General features: G+C 49.5%; 1 protein-coding gene across 1 annotated transcript in view; it reads left to right on the top strand.

Annotated features, from left to right (window-relative positions):
* LOC144153836 (activating signal cointegrator 1 complex subunit 3-like) overlaps nt 1-19,527 on the top strand; it is a 136,420-nt gene that overhangs the window by 13,898 nt on the left and 102,995 nt on the right. Inside the window, exons 5-12 of the mRNA XM_077685565.1 lie at nt 155-349; nt 793-923; nt 1,808-1,955; nt 3,118-3,243; nt 3,866-4,063; nt 4,703-4,843; nt 11,851-12,015; nt 12,356-12,604. Of these exons, the coding sequence (XP_077541691.1) occupies nt 155-349; nt 793-923; nt 1,808-1,955; nt 3,118-3,243; nt 3,866-4,063; nt 4,703-4,843; nt 11,851-12,015; nt 12,356-12,604 (1,353 nt within the window). The remainder of the gene's footprint in view (nt 1-154; nt 350-792; nt 924-1,807; nt 1,956-3,117; nt 3,244-3,865; nt 4,064-4,702; nt 4,844-11,850; nt 12,016-12,355; nt 12,605-19,527) is intronic.

The raw sequence follows: 19,527 nt of genomic DNA, 5'->3' as shown, positions 1-19,527 counted from the left end.
GTTGAGGCCTTGATAAGTTACATTTATAAATACAAGCCGGCTGTTTTACTTGTTGGGGACTGAGCACTTGAAGGGTCTTGCAGCGAGCACCCAGCACAGAAAGGAGCTGTGGAGAATGTTCACTGAGGCAGAGCGGGTGCTTGTGCACTTCCAGATGTTCGAATTCTTCGGTGCCGAGTTTCTGGGTGTGATCCACACCATTCTCGACCACCGGAAAGAGCTGGTCAAGTCTGTGAATGCCGACGCCCTGAAAGGGGCTGAACCCTTCTCTGACGTTGTTCCTGTCTTTAAGAACAAGGCCAAGAATGCATCCACAAAGCCTGCATACGGCTGCCAAGTCACTATTCAGGTAAGAAACACCACCGACACGCCGTGTGTGCTGCCCCTGTGGTGTGCCTCTGACGCGGGCGGGTGCACACCTCCTGGGCGGTCAGTCTTGTGTTCACTCGCTCATTGGTTTGACAAATGTTTGTTTAGAAAGCAGTTTGGTGCTAGCTGCAACCTATTTGGGCAGAAAAGCTGAAGGTTGGGGCTGGAGGAGTGGGGAGGTTTCCAAGGTAAGAGAGGCAGAAGCCATGAAAGAAATGAAGTTGAGGCTCTGTAGGGAAGGCCAGTTTCCGTTTAAGTAATGAACAAGGTTGGAGCCATGACAGTTGAGGGGAGTTCTAGAGGTGTATGTTGATGAGACTCCAATGTGTTGATTTGTGCCAACACGGACTGAGCGAATTTTCTGCAAGGGCATTGGGGCTTCAGCTTTATCGCAACTTTGTTAACATTTGCCCAACTTTTCAGTCGGAACAAGAGAAGAGTCTGATGAAGAAAATCCAGAAGGAAGAGAAGAGAATCGGGCGTGACCGAATGAAGAGCACGAAGGAACAGGAGGACGAAGTTCAGTTGAACATCGAGTTTCTTCGAAGGCAAAAGTAGGCGACCACTCTTTACCTCCCTTTGGCCTTCTGAGCCTGCCTTTTATCGCACCAGAAGCTTCGGAAGTGCGACTAGCTTTCGTTTTGAAAAAAAAAAAAAAAGTTTTTTTTTTTCACTCCTGCACTGTGCGTTTTTTGAGAATGCAGTCGAGTGCGTGCAATGTGAAAAATCCCAGAAAGGGGCAAAATCCACAAACCACAACTAAGGTGCATTGTGTATTCCGGACAAATTACAGCCTACCAGGATTCCTACAGTTGTATCCCCAAAATAGCATTACAATTTCAGCATAGTGGTATAATTTCTGCATCACACACTTGCGCCGAGAAGGTTTACATCTGCACGCAGAAAAGTTTGAAGGTTGTTCAAGTTTCCACTAAAGGCATCCTGCGCCTAAAATTGTTAAAGCTGCGGTGATTTCCTCTGGAGGTCACTGGCTTGCAAGGGCAAGGTGTGCTAGTTGAAGCATGTGACAAACGAGGCAGTGTGGGTAACTGTGCCCTGCACCCAGCCATGGTAATCGAGTTACAGGGACACCTCAAGTGTGCAGCAGTAGACATTTCACCCTGGTGCTCGCAATCTGTTGAATACATCTGTTGCACTAGCTGTGCGTCAAAGGGAAACTTGTAGAGGCCAGAACCTGCAGCTTGTATTGTATAAGAGCTGCGTGGTAATAAATCGGGTGGGTTGAGAGCTTTGTTTTGAGGCCAACAACTCCAGAGGCCACGCAATGTTCGCTCCCCCTTCCCCCTGCTATCTCAGCATTGCCACTGGGAACCTGCTGGGCTTGCTGATAGTTTGTGCGCACGGGGACGAAAGGAAGAACGGGACCCCATGAGCCCGGTACTGCCGTCCTCTGACCGAGTGGTGCTTGTTGTTGCAGGCATGCCGAACTGAATGCGGAGCTCATGACTGCCAAGGCCACACCCCTGCTGGCAAGGAGGACCCACACACGCGTGGAGAGGTATCCGCATGTGTACGACTCCTTTGCCGAGGCCAAGATGTCAGCATCTTTCATTGCAGGATCCAAGGTGTGTTGTTCGCCCACTGTGAACCTTTTCAGCTACCAGGTCCTTTTATCGTGAAGTGAATGCATGTCAGTACCATGTTCTTACGGCATAGTCATTTCAAAAAATGTGTTTTGAGTGGGAATGTAATACGTATTAGGTTTTGTTGGCATAATATTTTCACATGCGTTGTATTCCCGATCATAATGTAGCAATTTTTGTAGCGTTTGCACAGATGAAAAAATGCAAGACTATTCCAAAGGTGGACACAACCGAAGTTGGCTTGAGGGGATAGTGGAAACGCCAGAATTTTATTTTCTCTTTTTATTGCTTTTACTGATACTTGAAGGCCCATTAATCTTGAAACAGCGCTTTTAAATACTTGCGTGCACCATAATTAACTGCATAGAACGGCTTTAAAATCAGCTTCAGTTTCACATGCTTGGAGCCCGGTGGCGTGTAGGACATAACTACACCATTACCTCACCGTTTTGTGTGCAGACGTCGAAACACCATACCGCCATCGATGCTGAGTGGCTGAGCTGCCTGAGGGCATTTAGGCGTACCATCGCGGTGGAAATTTGATGACTGCTTTCAATAAAAGCATGGATGCCGGCTTCTGTTGCGATTGTAGGTTATGTTACTATCAGCTTCATTCCCACATGTGGAACCTGGCTTTTTTCTTTCTTTTTTTTAACGTAATGGCAAAAGTGCCATTATGGCAAGCGGTTGCAACTGCAGCTCTGGAAATTCATCTGTGCCAGTTCATGAAAAGTGCCAGCACGTTATTGCTGCTCTCTGGGCTGTGCATGCGAAGTGAAGTGGCAAGTTTCGGCCAAACATTGCAGGCACTTGGCTGCGTCACTTTCTTTTCTTTGCCACAGGTCGTCGTCACGCTGATGTCCATTTGCTGTGCACCACTCGCCATGCTGTTGCACGCGTTTCAGGCTGCTCATATTCTAGCCAGGGTATTCTATTGACTAAAGAAAGCGAACTGGGTAATAATGTTAACCCGCGGGAATTGGGGTCAGTACCCCTTTATTAAGCAAAGAAAAAGTGAAGGAAGGAGTGTCTCCAGAATCAGTTGAAACGCATGTTGTGCACTGCCTGAATTCGCGAGTGAGCCGCACTCTGCTTATCTGGCCGTCCTTCCTGTGAGTTTGCGCAACCCTTTTGCCCCCTGTAGTTGACCCTGCCAGCCGACTGCAAGATCACCTCCACGGGAAAGTACGAGGAAGTGTCCATACCGCTGAGCAAGCCTCCGCCACCGAACGTGGGCAACCATCTTGTCGAGATTGCCAACCTGGACGAGGTATTGGGCATGCAAACGACTGCTCTCGAGGGGGCACGCTCGTCTTGGGCCCGTTTCCTTTATGTTTGCATCAATCGTAACACTGAGTTTGAGGTGCTGATTTAAAATTTGCAGTTATTTTCCTGCTCCATCAATGAGCTCCTGAGATTATTGATGATAATTTGTCATTGTCAAGGCATGTGTGCAAACCAATCGCAATGTTATAAAATGATTTTGAATACAGGGACATATAGTCCAGTGAATGAAGAATACAGTGGGAGAGGCATTTTCCAATTTCCGCCTTGTTAGGTGATTTTATATTGCAGTGAATTTCGCAATGGTTGTCAAGCATTGATGCACTTGCGTTTTGCCGACTGTCAGGTTCCTGTTGGCAAAAAGAAATGCATTTCTATCTGTCCCAGAGGTGAAGGTATCGAGGCCCCAAATGACCAACAGTCAGAAATTTGGCTTTCGAGAAACTGAGGGAAAAAGCAAACACGGCACCCTGTTCACATCATAACATGATGCTCATTTTGTCTGCGTGAAGCTTGGCACGTAAAGAAAACAATAGCTGTGGGTACAATTGTGTGCCCGTGAGAGAGCCCCTTACCAATGCTTGCTTCTGTCCGCTCCCCTGTGCCAGGTGTGCCAGGCAGGGTTCCGGGGCGTCAAGACGCTCAACAGGATTCAGTCCATTGTGTTTGACACCGTGTACAACACCAATGAGAACCTGCTCATTTGTGCGCCGACCGGCGCGGGCAAGACCAACGTGGCCATGCTGGCCATCCTGCACGAGGTCAAGCAGCAGATCAACGGGAGGACGCTCAACCCCAACTTCAAGGTGGCCGGCACCGCAGGAGGATGCGCGCTCTAATCCGATGCACTCCACTTTTCACAAACGTGTGGCTGGGGTTTCAGAAGTTGGGGTGCAGTTTTCACCGACAAGAATGTTGTGCAGCAGAATTAATTTACTTTACAGCGAAGCTGTGTATGGCAGTGGCTAGGCTTGGTAATCTTTGGATGCAAAGTGCACATGTGAAGGCACATTTCAAATTAACTTTTCTTTTCTTCTCTTTCTTTTTTTTTGCTTGACGTTGATTGGAATTAAAATCAAATTTTTCTGTTTGACGTTTGAGTTGATAGCTTATTTATTTTTTGTTTGCTATTATTCAGAACTGTTAGATTAGCATCAACTTTTTACACACCTCTGCTTGCCATGAGTAATTGACAAGGAACAAGGGAGACAAATTGGCGTGTAAATGAGAAGTGACAAACTCTAGAAGCATGATTTCATGCTTTTTGCCCTTGATGAAATTGCAGGTGTTCAGTGTACATAATTGTTGGTTGCTGTCCTTGCCAGTGACGAAAGGTCAGCAAACGTCAGCCTCGTATTTTCAGACATTGTAAAAAAACGAGTGCAAGTGTCTTTCTTGGCATCTGGGCAGCCCTTGCGAGCTTGCGTGGCTCCCTGTGTGTGCAGGTGGTGTATGTGGCCCCCATGAAGGCACTTGCGGCCGAGATGGTTCGCAATTTCAGCAAGCGCCTCAGCTCCCTGGGGGTTGTGGTTCGGGAGCTGACTGGCGACATGCAGCTCAGCAAGTCGGAAATCATGAAGACGCACGTGAGTGTGTGTTGTTGCCCCCGCTTTGCGCTTAAAGGACAGGAGTCTCTTCTGGGCTACTTAGCCCCAAAAATGTTGATCTGTCTCTGTCTTTCGAGTCAGCCACCCGGCCAAGAGGGGGAATTCTGAAACGAGAAGTTTATGCAAGCAAAACCTTTCCAATCCGCTAGATCAGGTATCATACGTCATGCTTGTCAACATTGTTAAACAGAGAGAGAACAACAGCCGTATTTAAGGCAAAACATTAATACATAACTGGGTCTATAGGCAGTGTTCTAATTAGGGAAAATAGATATTTGCTTGATATTTGTGATAGGAAACAAAAAAATGGGTGTCGAGAACAATAGTTTGACCCAAGAATGCAAAAGAACTTGTGCCTAGGCCCCATGGAGGCATTCCAAGTTCACCAGTAACAAAAGGTTCCAATGGGTGGTGCGTGTGCAGTGCAGTGTGCAGAAAAATTGAATTGGCCGGAGCAAACCTACACCGTGTTTATCGTGGGAGGGAAGGAAAGAGGGGAGAGACATTTGGGGCAGGTGCGGCAGAAGGCTGCCGTACATTTGCAGCCAAGTGAGCAGATACACGACCATTTTTTTTGTCCATTAATAATGAACGACTGTGTTTGTATACAATAGCAATAGTTCTACCCAGGTAGACTTCATCTAGAGGTCTGTGAGTTAAGCTGATAATGCAGTGAAGGCTAAGGTTTACTTAAAGGAACCATGAAGAGAAAATGCAAGTTGGTTTTATTCGAAAGATTTCGTGTTTTATAGTGCCCCCAGCGCTTGTCCGGATACAAACGGTGCTTTATTCACTGAGAAATTAAACAATTTAGGTTAAAATTTTCATTTTCCCGCTCAATCGTGCGTTTTCGTGGTCCCAAGTGACATCACTGAAACCGACCGCTCTGCAGCCTAGAGTACCTTCATTCACGCATCCGCCGTACAGGGTAGAGACACGTATACGCTGGCGCCGCCATTTTTGGTTGCTCGCTCGCCGCCGAAGCAAGTCATTGTGTCAAAACCGCGCTAAAATTATCGCCGCAACGCGGTTTACTGAAGAAGTTTGAATCATATTGTCTGTTTCGCGTTGCTAGGTCTCGTGGGAAACGAAAAGAATAACGCGCTGAGCCCGTTGGCCCAATTGCGGCGGCACGGGACCATTCGAAGGTTGTCTCCACCCTGAACAGCGGTGTTGGTTTGTTCCCGCGTTTTTTTACGTTCCGTAGCCTAGATGGCGCCACCATACCGTGGCAAGCGTTTGGTTTGTTTTTGCCCGCATTTAAACCTGGCTTGTTTTTGTTCTGGGAGAAAATATTCGTTCCCTGAAACAGTGCTCGCTCGACAAATGGGGCCACGTAAGACACCGTTGCTTGCGTCAATCGGCCAGTGTCATCTGAGACAACCCCAAGCCCCGTAGTGCTGTGCAGCTAAACCAGGCATGCTGTGCGCAGTACGAACAGCAGAACGCATCAGTACTTCTATGTTTACAGTGCTTTCGTAACTTCCACGGTTTGTCCCATCATTCTTATTGCTTTGTAAAGAATGTGCCCTAAATTTAAGCGCAAATTGCTCGTTCGTCTAGTTTGTAAGTTCTACCTAATTTGCGTCTGCTTCTGCCAGCCTCCGCCAATCGCAGAGCTTAGCCCATGTGACGACATAGGTTCTGTTGCGGGAAATGAGCTGGTGGGTCGCATGACCATTCCCGTTTTTCCTAATTATGTAGCTTATTTGAGCGAAGTTTATGTTAAAAGTGGTGTCAGTATGATTCTAACGAGACAATCTTTTGAATGAACCAAACTTTTGTTTTCTCTTCATGGCTCCTTTAAGTTGAGCTCCTAAGAGGCTAGAGAGAGGTTTAGCTGCAAATGGGCTGATATGTGTTTTTCTTTATTATTATTAATATTTTGTGTGGACTTATCTGCTGGATATTCGCTTGTGACAAAAGAGTAATTCCTGTTAAGAAATTTTGACTGTTTGACATTACCAGCTGGTATGGTTTAGGTGTGCAGAACTTGTCGCTGGGTGCGTAAGCTGATGCTTGATTGCGGCAGTGCCTCTGCTGCTGCTGCCTGCACTGTTGTGAATAGGACACCAAACGTGCACGAGGGTAAAACTGTCGCACAAAGTTTGACCCCGTCTGTGGTTCCCTGATCCCTGATCGGACATTTCACTTCAAAGTTGTAGGGGTTGCCAGAACTCTTGAGCCGGGGAAATTTGCATCTGGTGCTGATACGTTGACAGTGAAGGTGTGCTTTAGTTGCAGCATTCATGCAGCTTCATGTAGTTGGAACACATGTGAGGCTTGCTAAGACCGCATTCGACCCGGTTGGCATAGCAGCAACATTGCAGCATGGCTTGTACCCTGCAGTGGTCTCCAAAACATTCGTTTGTTCCCCTGGAAAACGTGTCGGTATGTGAGTAAATGTGGCACTTGCTAGGCACAGCTAAAGGCAGTCATAGAGTCTACTTTTCGTTGTATATTAGCTCTTGCAAACTGAGGTTTAATTTAAGGGAGTCCTCAAAGGCATTTTGAGCACACTAAATGAACAAGCGCAATCGCTAGATTGGGTGGTCAGCGTCATCTGTGCAAAGTACAGTTAAACCTCGTTATAACGAGACGGGCTATAACGAAATAATGGATATAACGAGCAAATCGTAATTCCCCTTGAAAGTCCCCATAGAAACCAATGTATTTAAAACCTCGTTTTAACGAGGTAAAATTTCCCCGTTACGGGATATAACGAACAAATTTCGTTGAGAAATCAAATTTTGAGTTAATTTTACAACAGTGCGCAACGCGAATTTGAGACAGTGCGTGACGCGGCAACTGTATTAGCAGTTCAAAACTCCCGCCACGCGCGCGAAGCTGGCTGGCGCGCCATGCGGACGCTGCGCCCGCGAAGCCCCCACCCTCCTCTCGCTGCGCACGGCATGCAGACAATGGGGCCCTTTGATTTACAGTGTCGGGCTCACCGCGGGCTCCCCGAGAAGCAGTCCGACGTTCCATTTTCCCACGTATCCCTAGGGCTTCGGGGAATCCGCGGACTATCCGCGGTGAGCCCGAGAACCCCAATGCACACGGCGCGCGCGGTTGCGCAACACCACCTAGACTCCTTCCTCTCCCCCCCACCCCCCTCCTCCCCCCCTGTTCGTATCGCCGACGTCGCTGCGTAGTTGTGTGTGCGTGGGTTTTGGCAGTCTTCAGCCTTATCTTTTATCGTACTGCCGGCGTGATTCCAACAACGCGAGTGCGACAGGCGGGGAGCGAAAGCGAAAGACTATCACGCTTGAACAGAAGACGGCAAAAGCCGTGGCAAGAGACTTTGACGTGTGGACGAGTACGCTGTCTACCATCGTGAGCAACCGAGAGTCCATCGTCAGCGCTGTTGCACGTGGCGTGAAAGGAAGCGCTAAGGACGGCGTCGGAGGCACTAGATGCGGTGGACGCGCTGCGTCGCTACTTCGGCGCGCACGAGGGCGGCGAAGATGGCGTGAACGTAGCGGCCGCAGCTGAGGGAGCCATCGCTCGCATTAGGAATTACGGACTTCTTCGTAGCCAAGTCTGTTTGAAATACGAGTTTTGAACTGCAATAAAGTAGGTTCGTGACTTTTCCTTTTTACCTCCGGAATGTGTTTATTTTACTGACTATCGCCGTGCAGCAAGATGCTATTTCGCCCGCTTTTTGTTTTAGGTAACTACAATGCACAATATTTGCAGTAAATGTCGGCTACGGCTATAACGAAATATTGGCTATAACGAGCAAATCGCGGCGCCCCTTCAATTTCGTTATAACGAGGTTTAACTGTATTAACATTTTTATGTGCAGCGGAAAGCTCGCACTTTCATTGCAAAGTTTTTTGCCACGTTTACACCCTTTCCTGCGTATTTGTGGGCTCCCCCATCTTTCGGCATGGACAGGGTGCACGAGGTATTTGGGAACAGAAAGTTGGCTTCATGCACAACAGAATATCTCCAGCACGAAACTTTGCGAAGTACTTTTTTTATGTTTTTTTTTCCATAACTACTTAATAAATCCGCCATTGGCAGCAATAAACAATCCGATTCGGCTTCAGAAACGGCTGCATACACAAGTCAGGTGCTCCTTAGAGATGTTGGCCGTTGAGTGAGCAATGGTGGCCTTCAGTGAGTCTTGTATTATGCGGCTCTTTGTTGGCCTCTCTCTCAACGATGCCCCAGACATTCTAGTCAAGTGCATTTGAACCGGGAGAACTAGGAGGCCCCAAGCTGGGAGTGACGTGGTTGTGGAAGTTGTCAGCTAGCCACTCTTGGGTGATGCAGGCAGAGTGGGCAGGAGCCAAATCTTGCTGAAAGACATGAGGTCTTCCTTTCGAAACACTCTCTTTCCATGGCTCTACGATGGTGGAAAGCACATCCACTTATGCGACAGCATTAACGCGAAGTTGTTCTGCAAAAAAGTGTGGCGGCATGACGTCGCCCTCGTTGCTGACGACAGATAACACTATCACAGACGGAAATTTTGTGTGCATCACTGTAGGCATCTAATCAGCGCTTGCACAAAACCACCTGTCGTTAAGGCGGTTAACTTCTTGTTCTTGGTCAAAGTTCTTTTCATCTGAAAAAAAACCACAGCATTTCAGGCTTCTCAGATCTTTTCAGCTTGTTCAGCAAGCACTTGGACTGGAGCAGACGATTCTCCCGAGCTTTATTGGACATAAACTGCCCCCCCCCCCCACCCACCCCTCTTCCCTCATGATATAGGAATGGTACCTCAAGTCCTCGTGCACAGCGAGCCTGACAGTTGACTCTGCGACATGAGGTTCTTTCGCAATGGCCCGCATTGACTTTCCTGGGTCGTCCGTCACGATGACTTGCAGCCGCTGGAGAAAATCGGGGGGGTTGTGATGACGTCTGACCGCTGACTGTGCTTTTTCCTGTTCACCACCGATGCGATGTCACCACCACAACACATCGGCTCTGTCCACTCCACACCTTGTAAATGAAAGGCTTCGCTACGTTCAGAAAGGGGGTAATGGACCTCTCCCTGTATGTAAACACCGTGACGTCACGAAGCGCACGTACGTGATGGGGGTGCTTACTGGCGGCCGCAAGATGCGGCGGTGGTTGGCTGAACGCACGGGCGCTGACGGCCCGACCCGGCCGCGCGGCGCCCGATAGGAACGACGTGCTGTTGGTTTGGACTGTCGCTGGCTGCCTGCATTACAGGTGGGGGGTCAAGCTAGCCTCGCTGAGGCCGTCGCATCCTCATGTGGCTTTCTGCACCAGCAACCACCGCAACACCACCGTGTACCGCACGGTCAACTGACGACTGGGGCATTTATGCTTTCGGATAACCAGTGCGCGACAGAATAGCCGAAAAGGAGTCATTCTGAGGGTTGGGGCTCTTGCAATGTGTTCCAAGGAGGTTCTTTTTTTTTTAACACGAAAAGGTTTTATTCTGGGATTCACGAAGATTTCACTTACGTCATATCCATCACGGAAGTGATGCCAGTACAGCGAAGCAAGCGGCCTGTAAAGGGTGTGCTCCTGCACACAGGGTATTCTTGCGGGGAGGCAACCTTTAGTACTAAAGAGTACGTTACACTTCGGGTTGTTCGTTTTCGGGTTTTATATTTTAACATGAGTGTGTTTTATGATACACCAAGATTTCACGGACGTCATATCCGTCACGGAAATGATGCCAGTACACCTGTGCCGAAGCGACTTGCCAGCAGGACGTCGCTCGCCAAACACACCCACAAGACAGCCGCCGACCCGCAAACCATGCTCAGCTGCAGATTTCGCTGCACATTTCACTTCGTGTTTTACCGATTCCTATGTCAGAGGAAGAAACCACAGTTTTTAAGATGCTTCGTGTTCGGCTACATACTAAAGAAAGCTCCATTTTTTTGTTTTCAAGGTCCGCTTACGTTGAGTGGTGCCCCTGTCAGCATGTACGATGCTGTTCTTGGTCTCCTTGCGTCGCCCAGAGACAGTGGCATGTGCAGTATTTCATGTCGAGGGGGAAAAGGAAAGCATGAAAGGAGGAAAAAGTAGAATAAACACCAACAAAACAAAAATAAACGAAGTCAAAGCCAGAAATTATTCCAATAAAAATATCGGGTGATTCCGTGCTCTACATAAGTTACCTTTTTTTTTTCTTTTTCGCAAGTGAAGTCGCGAAATGGTTCATCGTCATTGTGAGAGTACACATAGCAGCCATATGTTGTTAGCGCGCAGCCTGTGACAGTGATACTAAAATAGTTATTGGTAGTCACTATTTCCTGATAGTCAAAGTTACTGGCCTCGTACCCCCCGCTGGATGCGCGAGCGTCAAGAGACCGCAACAAAAGAATACATTCACTAAGTCTGTTTGCTTAGAGGAAACTCATTTTTCGAGTTTCGTGTGCAGCAACACAGATGCGTAAATGCCCCATCTCGCCGCGAAGGCACGGTGCTAAATGCAGGCACAGCAAGCATCTGTTTTACCGCAGCTTCCAGGCATAATATAAATGACAAATCTATACATTTATTGCACTTACAAGCGCGTGTTCGTCTTCTTATACGACCATACGATTCCCATACGATCAAATTTGTAGTTGATCTGGTGGTAGGCGGCTATCGCGGATCGCGCGTCGCCTAGGCTGGTTAGAACCTTATTGTCAATTACTCTACTTTGTCAAAACATGGCAACGTTTCGCAGTACAAAAATTTACCTCCCCCCCCCCCCCCCTCCCCCGCGGGTGCTGCATGATTGCAGAGGACTGACAAACAGCATCGTTTCATGGCTGTAATCAGTGTGGAGTGCCAGTGCAGACGGTGTGACAGCGCTTTGAGGAACAGCAGAAGTTCGAAAATGGGAAATGTTGCTCTGAGTAGGAGCAGACCATGTTGCTGCTTCGGCATGGATGGGCTTGACGGGCTGCCCGGTTGCCAGATGGCAACTGACATCATGCCAGTGACTGTTGCCCATTTCCGTGCGCCAAGCTCCTAAAGGCGGAGGGGTGCCTGTCTCCCCGCCACAGATGCTCGTGACGACCCCCGAGAAGTGGGACGTGGTGACGCGCAAGTCCACGGGAGACATCGCACTCAACCAGATCGTGAAACTGCTGATCCTGGACGAAGTGCACCTGCTGCATGGCGACCGGGGGCCCGTCCTGGAGGCACTCGTGGCCCGAACGCTGAGACAGGTTTGCTCTTGGCACTGGCTTGTCTCCATGGCTGCGGCGTCCTCGTCAAGCCAGATTCCACCACCTGCTGGTTCACTTTGAGCACCCCTTCTCCTGTTTGGAGCCCCACTGTTGGGCCTGACTAGCCTAATGTGTTGAACCACGCATTTTAGAACAAATGGCCCGAGTTTGAACCCCAGCAGTGCGAACATTTCTTCCAAGACCCGTGATTTTTTCGCACTGTAAAATGTTCTCATGGCTCAATTGTACGCATTCCTATAGTAAACAAGGGTGGTTTGATGTCTTTCGGGTGGGTTTAGGGGCGGGGCGCGACGTTTCAGCACGTCTGCATTGCGTGCAGGTGGAGTCGTCGCAGACGATGATCCGCATTGTGGGCCTGTCGGCGACGCTGCCCAACTACGTGGACGTGGCCCAGTTCCTGCGCGTCAACCCCCGCCAGGGGCTGTTCTACTTCGACAACCGCTTCCGGCCCGTGCCCCTCGGGCAGACCTTCATCGGCGTCAAGGCCACCTCGCCCCTGCAGCAGCAGACCGACATGGACGAGGTCTGCTTCGAGAAGGTCTGCTCCGTCGTCCAGAGGGGGTACCAGGTGAGCTGCTGCTGCCGCCCGGGGGAAGGGGGGGGGCTTCCGGGGGCCCATAGCTGGTTAGAGAGCGGTGGGCACGCCCTGCCTTGCTCCCCACTCGAGGCTGGAAGGTTTTAAGGGGACACTGAAGTGAGCTAGTCAAACTTCTGTTTTTGTTTGCATCGCATAGACTGCTCTAGTAAGCACACTTTTCATCATTTAACCGGTCGATAAAGCAGTATTTAATTTATAAAAGGAGAAATAATACCTTCCAACATTTGCAGCACCTGCAACAACTAACAGTCGTGACATGTATTCGAGATGCGATGAACAATGTCCAAGGTCGGAATTCAAACCAGTTTTGGTTTTGGTTCTGTGAAACAACATGCTTGGCATCTGCAACGTTATCGTTTGCTGGGCGTTCTCTATATCTCGGTAATCGGCATACTGTGCTGCTGCCATGTTGTCGGCTGTAAAATGCGTCAGATAAGCCGGCCAGCACGGCTTAGAATCGTAACGATCTCTAGCCGAGGCGTACGCAGTGAATGAACGCCGTCTATGTCACCGGAAATGCTCAAATGTGATGCGTTTTCCCCCACCTTTGGAACTTGCCTGGTTCGTTCGCGTATTGTAAGAGGTGTGTTCGTACCTGGCCAAGGGTCGGCTGGTTCAGGATTGTGACTGCGAGCAGTCTTGCTTCGCTGCAAGTCCGGTCGGCATTTTACCTACCCATTTGAGGCTTACAGTGTCCAAAAACATGAAGGAAGCTCTCACACTAATGCATAAGACTTGAATGTAGCAAAGCTGCACGCAACCTTCACGACCATCACAAAGGTTAAGTTCACGATTGCACCCGATTTGCTTCTTCTTCTTTGCTGCTGCAACGACCTTTACTCTGTCATTGTTGCTGTAAGTGTGAGCTTCTTTCATTTTTTGGGAGCGACGATCATTGGACTTCACCTTGCTGGGGCTTACGCTATGACATGTTCCGAGCAAGTGTTGCCACGATAACGGCGAATACTGGATTTTTTTTTGGCCAATCTTGGCCAATCTCCCTAAATGTGTATGCTTGGCTTGACAAACGTGCACAGGGAACACTGGGCGGTCGTCGCGAGGCATGCCCTCTCGAGCACACGGCATTTTCTTGGTTTTTTTAACTGCCAGGCGGTTGCCACAATCTTGGCTCGACAAATCTGCGCAGGGGACGCTGGGCGGTCGTCACGAGGCATGCACACACATGCGATGCGCTATGCATTTTCTTGGTTAACTGCGGACGCTTGCCGTGAGGCCCACGCTCACGTGTGCGTGCTCGGAAATGTCTTGGTAATTTTAACTGCGGACACAAAAAATTACGATTTGCTAAAAAGCTTTGCTGTTAAAAGTGCTCAGTCAAATGCATTTTTTTCGGACTCGAAGTGAGTAAACTTTAGCCATAGCACGCGTCGCTTGCATGGCCGCCACCATATTTGTTTTCAAAAAAGACCATGCAGCAGGTGGCCGTGGAGGCATCCTTGAAGCGACACCAGCAGGGGGTAGCACATAGTGACTCATGGCGCGGCTTTGGCTTGGGCTATGCTAGCCTGCTAGCGCTAAGTAGCACGTATGCATTTGTAGTGTGTGCGGCGATCGGGATGTTTGCTCTCAGTAAGATGCCTCCGCCAGCCCAAAAGTGGAAGTTTTTATCGCTACAAGATGGGGCAGCCATCATTGCCCAAATGGAGGAAGTGGGGATGATGCCGACGAGTGAAGCCATTTCGAGTGAGTGTTATACAAAACGTCATAGGAAATCGGCAAGGAGGATGCAGAGAGGAGGACAGCACTTTCAAACTGATTTTTCTACTAAATAAAGCCACATTGAGAGTGGCCTAAACATGACCTAAGGACTCCAGACTAAAATATGATTGATGGATTATTAGGTTTAACGTGGCGACGCTACACAGGCGATGAGGCGTGCCGTAGAGGAGGGCTCCGGATTAATTTTGACCACCTGGGGATCTGTAACGTGTGCTGAAATCTGAACACATCTCGAAATCTCGGAAAACAAATCAGGCGTTTTTGCTTTTTGCCTCCATCTAAAATCTGCGCAAGTAATGCCAAATGTTTACAAATCACTTCAGTGTCTCTTTAACCGTCTAACTGGCAGATCAACAATATCGTGGACCAGAGTTCTCCCCAGAAAGTATTGAGAGGTTGACATATTGAGAATGTGGCAGCGGGGGAGGGGGGTGGGGGGATGTAAGGGTTTCAAATTCTCACCAAAAAAATTTAACGCCTGTGGTCAAATACCGAATATTTGGTGAAAAAATAAGACAGCGGCATAAGATTTGCACGCAGCTGGCGATCTGAGATTTCCCAGCCACTTGCTCAGACTCCTTTTCACGTAGCCAGGTGGAAGGAGCGCAGTGGCCACGGCTAGACCCTCAGGCCCACATTTGAGACGGGAGTGGTGGTCAGTGGGAGTGGTGGGTCAGCCTGGCCAAGGCAGTGGGCAGGCAGGGAGCGGCGGAGTGGGAGAAGGCAGGGGAGTGGGTGGAATTTCCACCGCTGCCCACCGTGGGGAGGACGCTGTTGTGGACCTAAGAAAAACCACTGGGATTCAAAAAGCGCGCCCAACTACAGCGTGCCCAAGTACAGTCCACGCTCGTTACAACGGACCCTCTTATCCGGAAAAAATGTCCGCTGTAGCCGAAGTATGCAGTATCCGACCGGGGTTGGGGGTGGAGGGGGGGGCGGAGGTTTACGAGCGCAAAAGTGCGGACTTTGACCAGTACTGCACATACATGCGGACCCTCTGTTCTTTCTACGCGCCTGCAGCACCTCTGCACAGCGTTCACGCGGGGGAAAAAAGAATACCTAAAAAAATCACGCCATATCCACGGAATGAATGATGATAAGTGGGGCGAAGCCCGAGAGGGGGAGATCATCGGTAACCGTAACTCTCCCGTGAAAGTTCGCCCATTACATAATTAAGAAAGACGTAAGACTGTGTGCGTACATTGTACAAATCAACTTTTATTTTCGGAGTCAATGCTCCCAGGCCCAGACCTGGTGAAAGACCCCGCGCCATCGAGGACTACCCCGCACCTCCACCACAATTTGTCACGTAGGATGGGACACAACGGTAAAGAAAGAACTTTTATTTAGGGCGAACTTGTGCCCGAACAAGACGAGAGGAAGCGAGCAAAGGTCCTTGCGTCTTGTTCGATCTCCGAGAACGACTGCCTGCGTTCGTGGCGTGATCTCTTGCGTGATCTCCCCCTCGCAGTGCACGTGCGCTCGCGCCTCCGTTGGCGAACACAGACAAGCTCGCGCTCTGCCGGTTGCAGCCGGTTCTTGCGCGTGCAACGCGGCCCACTTTGCGACATCTCCGAAAGCATGCGGCGGTCACGTACCACGAGACACAAGGGATGGACAGACCCATGACTTAAAGGGGCCCTGAAAGGCGTTTTGAGCACACTAAATTGACTAGCGCAATCGTTAGATTGGGTCGTCAATATCATCTGTGCCAAGTATTACTCTTTTACGCGCAGCGGAAAGCTCACACTTTTGTTGCAAAGTTTGTCGCTTTTTTCTCACTCTTCCCTTCGTGTTTTTGGACGCCGCCATCTTCACATGTCTACGTCATCGATTCCCAGATGTTCGTCATGAGCTAGACATCCTGCTATTGGGCGGCTTTTTCACGCACTTCCGGCAAAGAGATGAGTCGTCTGCTCAGCGTCGGCTCGCCGGCTGATCTGCCAGCGGAGTGCCGGAGTGCTTGGACATTTTACGACAAACGAAACAAGTGTAAACACACGCTTAACCGTTTGTATTGAATGCAACAGGGCCATAACACGACATGGATATTCTCTTACTTGAGTACGTTCCATAAAGAAAGCGTTGAAGCCCCGTGACACTTCTTTCTTGCAATCGCAGAGAACGCCCTGAGCCGAATGCCCGGGTTTGACGCATACATTTTATTCAACTTCCAAACAATCCAGAGATGCGTTTCGAACGAACGCAACGTCACAACATGCGTTGCAAGTCCGAACCGCGATTGACAGACGATGGGTTGCCTCCTCCTGCCCCTCGTAAATTCGGCACTCACCTCGCGCGCGGTTTGCGGGGACGAACAGCAAGTCACTTAATTCTGGCGCACAAGCCGAGATGGCTTTTAGCCACGCACACTGCACATACCCCATGCGAGGTTGAGTCGTACGCCGCTCGAGAAAGATAATCCAGACCATGGGAAGCACTATCCACCCGCAGAAGCACAATGTCGCATTTCATCGCGAAACAAAGGCATCCACAACACACACACCATCGCCTCCTGTAATGCCAAACGCATCACGCACTTCCAAATGGGAGTGAGTAGTATGCCTGCAATGCCCATATGCCGTGAGGTGGGGCCCCAAGCTGAACCGGGATCTCGCAACCGTAACTGACTTCTGGAGCGGTTTGTGCCTTGTTGCCAGGGCAACCGATGTTTGATATTGTCAAAGAAATGGCGCTCGCTCCAGTGCTAGAAAGCTCAGAGCCGCGGCGGAGCATGTTTTGCCAACGTTGCCGCTCTCCACCACGCGTCGCCCCAAGCTGAACTGGCGTTTTGTGCACGGGTTCTGTATCGGTTTAAAATGTCTTTTTCGCATGCCGCCGGCAGGAATTACCACCGCCACAAAATAAGACCCGGCACCAGCGGGGCCACATCTGATACGGCGCTTTTTGGATAAACAGTGCGCTGTGCATCCAAGGGAGCGAGCGCACGATCCCCCCGTGCGGCTGCGAGTTCGCCGCCGATAAAAAGTCACATGCCGCCAATAGCAACTGCACCAACGTACACCGCGAAAGGGCAAGGCCAGGCCGCCGCACACCTGCGGCCAGATTTTTCGTTCGCTTTTCCAGCCTTGAGCGGAGTGCGGGATTCATGGCGTCAACAAAGCTTGCCCGTAGCAGACGGCAGTGGGAGCAGCGCAATAGCGGAAGTACGTCACCGCCTGGGAGCGCAGCGTCATGGGAGGGAAGGCTCGCTCGCCGTCAACAGCGGAGAGTAAGTTGAAAGGAGGAGGAAACGCGGCGCGACGATAATGCGCAGTTTTTGATTTACGATTTCTCAGCTAATACTCATCGCTTTAACAAAATTCTTGCGGGAGGAGATTGCTAATACATTGCTTTATTTGGTTACATGTACATCCACGCATCGGCGGAAGGTACTTCAGGACCCCTTTAAGGAGCTTCGCCCCTAAAACCCCGTTTCCGAAGCTTAGCACCGGCACTTGACAAAGGCCTAGCACATGCGGTCGAGTGCGTAAAGACGCACGCTAAGCTGAGCAAAGAAAGCAAGAATATAGCAAGGAGCAATCACTAACCCGCTATAAAATCAGTCGTGGCCAGCAGAATTAGCTGGGCTCTTTTAAAACCCTGTGGGACGAGGCACCGTTCGCCAAGCAAATCGGATCGCTGCTCGACATTCCCCCAAGGAAGCTTCCGCATTTCTTATAATTATAGTCTTGGCATTAAAACAGCTGATGCGATATAATCTGATGGACAGCTGTAAATGCCGAAAGTTCTACCAGTTGGCCTGTGCACGGCCACCGGCAGATTGCACACAATGGATGGGAGCCAACCTCCTACTTTAGGAATTTCTTACCTTTTTCTCCGGACGGAACGCGAACTATGCATGCGTGGGAATAATAAATGCCGCGCTTCACTGAACCTGAGTTCTTTATTACATAAAAAACCTGTGAAGATGGAGGGCAGACTCGACTCCAAATGCGTCAGTTTCCGTATTCGAAAGCGCTGTTCAATCCCACCAGCCGAGTTTATCGGCAGCGGCCTTGTTCTTGACGGTCGAACGGACCGTCTGCTTAGATAGGCCTGTACTTTTGGCGATGTCGGCCTGTTTTTCGCCGTGCTCGACTGCGTTAATCATATTTACTTTATCCATCAGTGAAATCAGCTAGCGTGCAGCCATAGCCTCCTATATAACCTACTGTGCCTGCTCTATCGCCCCGAAACCCATTGCAGCAGCCCGTTCACTGTGGGGGCGCCAAGTTCCCAGGTTTTTTGATGGTCATGCCGATGCGAACTACTGTTTCAGGCGGAGGTGAACTGAAACGCACCTCGGCGTCGTCTGCTACACGAAGGCGTCTTCCAGCTACAAAAGTCCGCAAAACGGCGAGCTTGAACTTCATGAGCCAGTATTAAAGACCAAAGCTTTATGGGTGGCGTCGCAAACCTACTGAACTGCGTTCAGTGTACTGTTTCCGCCTGCACGCTCGCCCTTTTGGGTTTGCTACGGCAGTTTCCCAACAAAATGTATGCATGACCTAATGGTTCTCACTTTGATAAGAGCCAGTTAACTTTTCTCCCGCTGATAAGTGAAAAATAATGATTCTAGATTCGATGTTTAGTGATAATTGAGTCATACTAATTAAATTTTGTTTCAAGAAGTCCAAACAGTTGAGCTCCTTTTTTTTACTTACGAGTCCATTAAGTCTTGTTTTGCGGCTAATACTTTTTAGGGTCCACGAAAAGGTACGCCCCCACCTTCCTCCATCCCTTCCCTATTCCTCCGTCGCTGCTGCTCCAGGAAATGTTGCCATCGCGCATGTTGTAGATATATTGACGACGCGGTAATCGGCAATGCCTGGCTGCTGCGCAAAGAATGACGACTTCAAGCTTTAGCTCAAGGCGATGCTCAGTATTTGAGAGCCCCTGTATACGCTTAGGATAAACATTCAGCATGTACTTAGCTTGTTTCTCTCGCTACTTCTCCCCGGTACATTCATTCTTACCTCACCAATCACATATCACAAACCCACTAGTAAACTCACCCATAACATTTCTGGCTGAATCGAGGGAAACGCAGAAAAAAAATTTTTGCGTTAAATTATTTATGAACGAACAAGATAGCCCCAGAAAGAGCATCTCTTTTATAATAACACTTTTCAGTTCTAGCGTCACCCTAG

Source organism: Haemaphysalis longicornis, unplaced genomic scaffold (assembly GCF_048455015.1).
Source record: "Haemaphysalis longicornis isolate Haplotype H1 unplaced genomic scaffold, Haemaphysalis longicornis Haplotype H1 scaffold_9, whole genome shotgun sequence".
Classification (NCBI taxonomy): Eukaryota; Metazoa; Arthropoda; class Arachnida; order Ixodida; family Ixodidae; genus Haemaphysalis; species Haemaphysalis longicornis.
Note: the sequence above shows the minus strand (reverse complement) of the source record. Positions and strands in the feature narration are given on the sequence as shown.